Source organism: Gobio gobio (assembly GCF_949357685.1).
Source record: "Gobio gobio genome assembly, chromosome: 19".
Lineage (NCBI taxonomy): Eukaryota > Metazoa > Chordata > Actinopteri > Cypriniformes > Gobionidae > Gobio > Gobio gobio.
This window is the reverse complement of record NC_137112.1, coordinates 870001-880000: the sequence shown is the minus strand read 5'-3', so window position 1 is coordinate 880000 and position 10000 is coordinate 870001. Positions and strand designations below refer to the sequence as shown.

At 47.9% G+C, this 10000-nt stretch overlaps 1 protein-coding gene across 3 annotated transcripts in view; it reads right to left on the bottom strand.

Annotated features, from left to right (window-relative positions):
* The window catches only part of ero1b (endoplasmic reticulum oxidoreductase 1 beta), a 26722-nt gene that overhangs the window by 6232 nt on the left and 10490 nt on the right, over positions 1-10000 (bottom strand). For 2 of the 3 annotated variants that reach the window (XM_079845143.1, XM_079845145.1), the window contains exons 8-14: positions 8992-9038; positions 8842-8853; positions 8723-8749; positions 8412-8504; positions 7169-7415; positions 5764-5833; positions 5604-5690 (exon numbers count right to left, since the gene is read on the bottom strand). In XM_079845143.1, coding sequence (XP_079701269.1) covers positions 5604-5690; positions 5764-5833; positions 7169-7415; positions 8412-8504; positions 8723-8749; positions 8842-8853; positions 8992-9038 — 583 coding nt within the window. The remainder of the gene's footprint in view (positions 1-5603; positions 5691-5763; positions 5834-7168; positions 7416-8411; positions 8505-8722; positions 8750-8841; positions 8854-8991; positions 9039-10000) is intronic. The other variant, XM_079845144.1, reaches the window with a different exon arrangement.

Here is a 10000-nt window from a genome sequence, read left to right as displayed (position 1 = left end):
TCAACCCCAGAGCTTCACTCCTCAACCCCAGAGCTTCACTCCTCAACCCCAGAGCTTCACTCCTCAACCCCAGAGCTTCACTCCTCAACCCCAGAACTTCACTACTCAACCCCAGAGCTTCACTACTCAACCCCAGAGCTTCACTACTCAACCCCAGAGCTTCACTACTCAACCTCAGAGCTTCACTACTCAACCCCAGAGCTTCACTCCTCAACCCCAGAGCTTCACTCCTCAACCCCAGAGCTTCACTCCTCAACCCCAGAGCTTCACTCCTCAACCCCAGAACTTCACTCCTCAACCCCAGAGCTTCACTCCTCAACCCCAGAGCTTCACTACTCAACCCCAGAGCTTCACTCCTCAACCCCAGAGCTTCACTCCTCAACCCCAGAACTTCACTACTCAACCCCAGAGCTTCACTCCTCAACCCCACAGCTTCACTACTCAACCCCAGAGCTTCACTACTCAACCCCAGAACTTCACTCCTCAACCCCAGAGCTTCACTCCTCAACCCCAGAGCTTCACTCCTCAACCCCAGAGCTTCACTCCTCAACCCCAGAACTTCACTCCTCAACCCCAGAGCTTCACTCCTCAACCCCAGAGCTTCACTCCTCAACCCCAGAGCTTCACTCCTCAACCTCAGAGCTTCACTCCTCAACCCCAGAGCTTCACTACTCAACCCCAGAGCTTCACTACTCAACCCCAGAGCTTCACTCCTCAACCCCAGAGCTTCACTCCTCAACCCCAGAGCTTCACTCCTCAACCCCAGAGCTTCACTACTCAACCCCAGAGCTTCACTACTCAACCCCAGAGCTTCACTACTCAACCCCAGAGCTTCACTACTCAACCCCAGAGCTTCACTACTCAACCCCAGAGCTTCACTCCTCAACCCCAGAGCTTCACTACTCAACCCCAGAGCTTCACTACTCAACCCCAGAGCTTCACTACTCAACCCCAGAGCTTCACTACTCAACCCCAGAGCTTCACTCCTCAACCCCAGAGCTTCACTACTCAACCCCAGAGCTTCACTCCTCAACCCCAGAGCTTCACTACTCAACCCCAGAGCTTCACTCCTCAACCCCAGAGCTTCACTACTCAACCCCAGAGCTTCACTACTCAACCTCAGAGCTTCACTACTCAACCCCAGAGCTTCACTCCTCAACCCCAGAGCTTCACTCCTCAACCCCAGAGCTTCACTCCTCAACCCCAGAGCTTCACTACTCAACCCCAGAGCTTCACTCCTCAACCCCAGAGCTTCACTACTCAACCCCAGAGCTTCACTCCTCAACCCCAGAGCTTCACTCCTCAACCCCAGAGCTTCACTACTCAACCCCAGAACTTCACTACTCAACCCCAGAGCTTCACTCCTCAACCCCAGAACTTCACTCCTCAACCCCAGAGCTTCACTCCTCAACCCCAGAGCTTCACTCCTCAACCCCAGAGCTTCACTCCTCAACCTCAGAGCTTCACTCCTCAACCCCAGAGCTTCACTCCTCAACCCCAGAGCTTCACTCCTCAACCCCAGAGCTTCACTCCTCAACCCCAGAGCTTCACTACTCAACCCCAGAGCTTCACTCCTCAACCTCAGAGCTTCACTACTCAACCCCAGAGCTTCACTACTCAACCCCAGAGCTTCACTACTCAACCCCAGAGCTTCACTCCTCAACCCCAGAGCTTCACTACTCAACCCCAGAGCTTCACTCCTCAACCCCAGAACTTCACTACTCAACCCCAGAGCTTCACTCCTCAACCCCAGAGCTTCACTCCTCAACCCCAGAGCTTCACTCCTCAACCCCAGAGCTTCACTACTCAACCCCAGAACTTCACTCCTCAACCCCAGAGCTTCACTACTCAACCCCAGAGCTTCACTCCTCAACCCCAGAGCTTCACTACTCAACCCCAGAGCTTCACTACTCAACCCCAGAGCTTCACTACTCAACCCCAGAGCTTCACTACTCAACCCCAGAGCTTCACTCCTCAACCCCAGAGCTTCACTCCTCAACCCCAGAGCTTCACTACTCAACCCCAGGGCTTCACTACTCAACCCCAGAGCTTCACTCCTCAACCCCAGAGCTTCACTACTCAACCTCAGAGCTTCACTACTCAACCCCAGAGCTTCACTACTCAACCCCAGAGCTTCACTCCTCAACCCCAGAGCTTCACTCCTCAACCCCAGAGCTTCACTCCTCAACCCCAGAGCTTCACTACTCAACCCCAGAGCTTCACTCCTCAACCCCAGAGCTTCACTACTCAACCTCAGAGCTTCACTACTCAACCCCAGAGCTTCACTACTCAACCCCAGAGCTTCACTCCTCAACCCCAGAGCTTCACTCCTCAACCCCAGAGCTTCACTCCTCAACCCCAGAGCTTCACTCCTCAACCCCAGAGCTTCACTCCTCAACCCCAGAGCTTCACTACTCAACCCCAGAGCTTCACTCCTCAACCCCAGAGCTTCACTCCTCAACCCCAGAGCTTCACTACTCAACCCCAGAGCTTCACTCCTCAACCCCAGAGCTTCACTCCTCAACCCCAGAACTTCACTACTCAACCCCAGAGCTTCACTCCTCAACCCCAGAGCTTCACTCCTCAACCCCAGAGCTTCACTCCTCAACCCCAGAGCTTCACTCCTCAACCCCAGAGCTTCACTACTCAACCCCAGAGCTTCACTACTCAACCCCAGAGCTTCACTCCTCAACCCCAGAGCTTCACTCCTCAACCCCAGAGCTTCACTACTCAACCCCAGAACTTCACTACTCAACCCCAGAGCTTCACTCCTCAACCCCAGAACTTCACTCCTCAACCCCAGAGCTTCACTCCTCAACCCCAGAGCTTCACTACTCAACCCCAGAGCTTCACTACTCAACCCCAGAGCTTCACTCCTCAACCCCAGAGCTTCACTACTCAACCCCAGAGCTTCACTCCTCAACCCCAGAGCTTCACTCCTCAACCCCAGAGCTTCACTACTCAACCCCAGAACTTCACTACTCAACCCCAGAGCTTCACTCCTCAACCCCAGAACTTCACTCCTCAACCCCAGAGCTTCACTCCTCAACCCCAGAGCTTCACTCCTCAACCCCAGAGCTTCACTACTCAACCCCAGAGCTTCACTCCTCAACCCCAGAGCTCAACCTCAGAGCTTCACTCCTCAACCCCAGAGCTTCACTCCTCAACCTCAGAGCTTCACTCCTCAACCCCAGAGCTTCACTCCTCAACCCCAGAGCTTCACTCCTCAACCCCAGAGCTTCACTCCTCAACCTCAGAGCTTCACTCCTCAACCCCAGAGCTTCACTCCTCAACCCCAGAGCTTCACTACTCAACCCCAGAACTTCACTACTCAACCCCAGAACTTCACTACTCAACCCCAGAGCTTCACTCCTCAACCCCAGAACTTCACTCCTCAACCCCAGAGCTTCACTCCTCAACCCCAGAGCTTCACTCCTCAACCTCAGAGCTTCACTCCTCAACCCCAGAGCTTCACTCCTCAACCCCAGAGCTTCACTCCTCAACCCCAGAGCTTCACTCCTCAACCCCAGAGCTTCACTACTCAACCCCAGAGCTTCACTCCTCAACCTCAGAGCTTCACTACTCAACCCCAGAGCTTCACTACTCAACCCCAGAGCTTCACTACTCAACCCCAGAGCTTCACTCCTCAACCCCAGAGCTTCACTACTCAACCCCAGAGCTTCACTCCTCAACCCCAGAACTTCACTACTCAACCCCAGAGCTTCACTCCTCAACCCCAGAGCTTCACTCCTCAACCCCAGAACTTCACTACTCAACCCCAGAGCTTCACTCCTCAACCCCAGAGCTTCACTCCTCAACCCCAGAGCTTCACTACTCAACCCCAGAACTTCACTACTCAACCCCAGAGCTTCACTCCTCAACCCCAGAGCTTCACTACTCAACCCCAGAGCTTCACTCCTCAACCCCACAGCTTCACTACTCAACCCCAGAGCTTCACTACTCAACCCCAGAGCTTCACTACTCAACCCCAGGGCTTCACTACTCAACCCCAGAGCTTCACTACTCAACCCCAGAGCTTCACTACTCAACCCCAGAACTTCACTACTCAACCCCAGAGCTTCACTCCTCAACCCCAGAGCTTCACTCCTCAACCCCAGAGCTTCACTCCTCAACCCCAGAGCTTCACTACTCAACCCCAGAGCTTCACTACTCAACCCCAGAGCTTCACTCCTCAACCCCAGGGCTTCACTCCTCAACCCCAGAGCTTCACTACTCAACCCCAGAGCTTCACTACTCAACCCCAGAGCTTCACTACTCAACCCCAGAGCTTCACTCCTCAACCCCAGGGCTTCACTCCTCAACCCCAGAGCTTCACTACTCAACCCCAGAGCTTCACTCCTCAACCCCAGAGCTTCACTCCTCAACCCCAGAGCTTCACTACTCAACCCCAGAGCTTCACTACTCAACCCCAGAGCTTCACTCCTCAACCCCAGAGCTTCACTCCTCAACCCCAGAGCTTCACTCCTCAACCCCAGAGCTTCACTCCTCAACCCCAGAGCTTCACTACTCAACCCCAGAGCTTCACTACTCAACCCCAGAGCTTCACTCCTCAACCCCAGGGCTTCACTACTCAACCCCAGAGCTTCACTACTCAACCCCAGAGCTTCACTACTCAACCCCAGAGCTTCACTCCTCAACCCCAGAGCTTCACTACTCAACCCCAGAGCTTCACTCCTCAACCCCAGGGCTTCACTACTCAACCCCAGAGCTTCACTACTCAACCCCAGAGCTTCACTCCTCAACCCCAGAGCTTCACTCCTCAACCCCAGAGCTTCACTCCTCAACCCCAGAGCTTCACTCCTCAACCCCAGAGCTTCACTACTCAACCCCAGAGCTTCACTACTCAACCCCAGAGCTTCACTACTCAACCCCAGAGCTTCACTACTCAACCCCAGAGCTTCACTCCTCAACCCCAGAGCTTCACTACTCAACCCCAGAGCTTCACTACTCAACCCCAGAGCTTCACTCCTCAACCCCAGAGCTTCACTACTCAACCCCAGAGCTTCACTACTCAACCCCAGAGCTTCACTCCTCAACCCCAGAGCTTCACTCCTCAACCCCAGAGCTTCACTCCTCAACCCCAGAGCTTCACTACTCAACCCCAGAGCTTCACTACTCAACCCCAGAGCTTCACTCCTCAACCCCAGGGCTTCACTACTCAACCCCAGGGCTTCACTACTCAACCCCAGAGCTTCACTACTCAACCCCAGAGCTTCACTACTCAACCCCAGAGCTTCACTCCTCAACCCCAGGGCTTCACTCCTCAACCCCAGGGCTTCACTACTCAACCCCAGGGCTTCACTACTCAACCCCAGAGCTTCACTCCTCAACCCCAGAGCTTCACTACTCAACCCCAGAGCTTCACTCCTCAACCCCAGAGCTTCACTACTCAACCCCAGAGCTTCACTACTCAACCCCAGAGCTTCACTACTCAACCCCAGAGCTTCATTACTCAACCCCAGAGCTTCACTACTCAACCCCAGAGCTTCACTACTCAACCCCAGAGCTTCACTCCTCAACCCCAGAGCTTCACTACTCAACCCCAGAGCTTCACTACTCAACCCCAGAGCTTCACTACTCACCTGCAGCTTCCCCCAGAGCCGGCATTTACTACAGCCCACACAGTCCATGATCCGAGAGATGTTCTTGAAATGAAGCCTGAACTCCTCCTGGGCGACAGAGGTCAGAGGTCAGAGAGTAACAAAAACACGGACATTTCGAGATGAAGTTTCCAAGGCAAACCTTTAATGTTTTCGCCTCCATCTTATGACCAGCAAACATGGAGCTCTCGTCAAAGTGCATGGGAAACGCTCTGCACACACACACACACACACACACACACACCTTGTTTTAATCATATGAATGTATAAAAGAGACCCTGCATAACTTGCAACATTAAAAAAAATAGTCACACTCAGGACCTTCGGGTCAAAAATGACCCCCATAGGAAATTAATGGGAAATTGGCAAAAATATGAAAATGCTGAGTTTTTGTGCACACAATCTACAAATCAGCCAGAATGCAGAAACTCAACAGTGAAGATCTCTAAAACATCAAGAGTGCAAAACAGACAAAAAACACACACACAAAAACACAATGAGCTTTTGGAATGGCACGCGTTAATTTGTGTGTGTGTGTGTGTTTTTGTGTTTGTTTTGGACCATTCCGATGAAGCTATGATTTTTTTATTTTTTTTATAAAACGCAAGATCCACTCTAGTGGTAAAAATGTGCTATTGTGTGGTAAAATGCTCAATGTGTCCACCAGATGGCACTGATCTCATTAAAAACATTGCTTTCATGAGGCCTAGGCTTGGCTCTAAAATACAATAGAGCTATAAAAAAAAAAAATAATAATAATTGTGTATATATAAACATACATACACACACACACACACACATTTTTTATTATATTCAATAGGAAAAAAATTGTCATAATTATTGCATAAATATTAATCATAATTTTCACAAAACACCAAAAAAGAAAAAATATATTTCATTGATTTTCCTCAAATCTTTTTTCATATTTCATCTTCATCTAATAATATTTAAATTTCACCCATTAAAACTTTTTGGATGATGAAGTGTTACAGATATTGTTAAATATACATTTACATCTGTGTCCTATCACGAGTTACTATCAGCTCAAGCTTTTGTCAAATCTGGGTTTCCAAGAAACAAAACATGATATATATATATCTATATTAGGGCTGTCAAAAGATTAATCGCATCCAAAATAAAAGTTTGTGTTTACATAATATATGTGTGTGTATTCTGTTAATTATTATTTATATATAAATACACACACAAGCATGTATATATTTAAGAAATATTTGCATGTATATACATTTATATAATCTATAATATATATAAATATAAATGTTTTATACATAAAAAAATAATAATTCTGTATTAAAGTGTCACTATTGCGATATGTAAATCTGATGTTTATGTGTGTGTGTGTGTGTGTGTGTCTCTGTGTGTGTGTGTGTGTGTGTGTGTGTGTGTCTCTGTGTGTGTGTGTGTGTGTGTGTGTGTCTGTGTGTCTGTGTGTGTGTGTGTGTGTGTGTGTGTGTGTGTGTGTGTGTGTGTGTGTGTGTGTGTGTGTGTGTGTGTGTGTGTGTGTGTGTGTGTGTGTGTGTCCTCACTTGGTCTCGTTGAGGATCTGCAGCAGCTGCTCTTTGGTGGCCGAATCCTCCTCAGAGTTGCCGGTGTAGAGGTTGATGAAGGAGCGCTCGAAGTACGGGGACACTTTAGTGAGCGCGCGCAGCTCGATGAGGTACAGGAAGTACAGGTTCTTCAGCCGCCGGGTTCCCTCACCTTTAGTCTCCGCCGGGTCGAAGCGCTGAAGGAACTCCTGCACATTAGGCCCCCACACGGGCTTCCCCCAGCCCTCTGAGCACACACACACACACACACACACACACACACACACACACACACACACACACACACACACACACACACACACACACACAGAGACACACACACACACACACACAGAGACACACACACACACACACACACACACACACACAAAAATGAAAAATGCGTTATGAATCAGTGAGCCGATTCAGCGGTTCAGAGCGTTATGAATCAGTGAGTCGATTCAGCGGTTTGAAGCATTATGAATCAGTGAGTCGATTCAGCGGTTTGAAGCATTATGAATCAGTGAGTCGATTCAGCGGTTTGAAGCGTTATGAATCAGTGAGCCGAATGATGATTCGGATCGCGTGTCAACCACCAAACTGCTGAAATTTGGCGATTCAAACCGCTGAATCGACTCACTGATTCATGAGTCACTTGGTCTGAATCTATTTTTGTTGGGAAAATAGGGCAAAAAACTGTACAAAAAAAAGACAACTTATTGTTTATTGAACTGTTGTATAACATTAATATCGCATTTTGCAATCGTGCTAATAGCCTACTCTGGACAATAGCACTCTTGCGAGCATTTCCTCTTTAATTACTTTCAAACAAATGTTTATTTTTTTGTTCGTTATTAGCCTATTTTTAATGAAAATACAACAACAATAAAATAGTACAATAAGAAAAACTTGCGTATATTAAACTTTTGTAAAAAAAAAAAAAAAAAATTAAATAACACGGATGGCATAAAATAGCTATACCCGAATTATAACAAATAAATAACACATATTTGGAAATTCCGCTTTAAAACGGAGAACCCTCAGTTTGTTTCTGACGTGGGTTTTCTGTGACGTTAAAAACGACGCTTTTATGGTAAATCACGCGTCAAGGACGTGTGTTTTGCGGTAAAATCGCAGGCTTTTGACGTGTCAGTGTGCAATCAGACGCCCGCCCAAGCTCATATGAACACTCTGGCTTGCCATAGGTGTGTGTGTGTGTGTGTGTGTGTGTGTGTGTGTTTACCGTCCAGCAGGTATTGAGCGCACAGGTGGATGTTGATGCTGCTGTGGAGGCCGGAGATCAGCCGGTAGAACACACGCTTCTCCAGACACAGACCTGAACACACACACACACACACACACACACACACACAGACACACACACACACACACACACACGACTGAATCAAAGGGTCAGATGTGTCAAATGTGTATGAAAACACGAGCGCGACGTCAGGCCACCAAACACCAGCAGAGCACGGTTTGCATTATGCAAACTCAGAGCCAGCGTGTGTGAGTGTGTGTGTGTGTGTGTGTGTGTAAATCCTCACTCACCTTCCAGCCACTTGTAGAACCCTTCACCTGTGAGAGAAACCAGACGTTACACTGATCTGAGAGCAGCAGAAGCGGAGCATCATGGGTCGTTAAACCACACTGAGCAAACATTAACTCACCATCATCATCACCTGAGAGGAGAGAGGGAGAGAGAGGTTACACACACACACACTCACACACACACAGAGACACACACACAGAGACACACACACACACACACACACACACACACACACACACACACAGGTGTAACTGAATGAGAAACACACCTCGAGTGGGAGCCAAAGGGTTGAGTGGGCGATACACTGATCTGGGCCTGAGAAACAAACATTGAAGAGAAACAGATTTCAGAGCGTCTCAGAGTTTCTGAAACGCCGCCATCTTGAGTTTCTCCAGGAACAATATTCCTCATTATCATAATTCATGCAGAATAAAGGGGCGGGGCCTGGTTCAGTTAGTTAATCAAAATACTTGATGAAAAAAATCATAAATATTGCGTTAAACTAACTGAAGTTCAAGAACTAAAATAACAAAAAACAAGTCCAAATGAAGCTAAATTGAAAACAAAATAAACTGACAAAAGCGCATAAAATTACTCAAATTAAATATAAAACCCATTTCAAAATATAATAAATAACCATTCTAAATATGTAATAGGAGTGCAACTACTCCCACATCTGATAAAATTCAAATTATTATTATTATTTGACATTTATTACATTATACATGACTAAAATTACACTAAACAAGTAAAAATTAAGCTAAACTCAACTAAAATTGAAATAAAATACAAATAACAAAAGCGCATAAAATTACTAAAACTTTAACAAAAACGAAAAATAAACTGTAAAAATAAAACCTAATTCAAAATATGCATAAATAACTATTTTAAATGCAATAAGAGTGCAACTTATCCTAAAAATAAAAATCGATTTATTTGACATCTTGAGTTTCTCCAGGAACAACACGTCACAAAACTCCTCATTATCATAATTCATGCGCAGAATAAAGGGGCGGGGCCTGGTGGAGTTAGTTAGTCGTGTGTTGAGACTGCCTGAGGCCCGTTGCACAAAAGTAGAATTAAGACATCCAGGATAAAGGACTGAGCTGAGCTCAATGAAGCCAGAACAAGTGGTCCAGGCTCAATCGGTTGCACAAAGACCAAGCCAGGATGAGCAGACACGGATTCCTCCAGCCAGGTTAACCCAATCCTGGACAGGTGCGCGCTCACGGCTCACTCAAACAGACCCGCCGCCGATCACAGATTCAACATGGCAA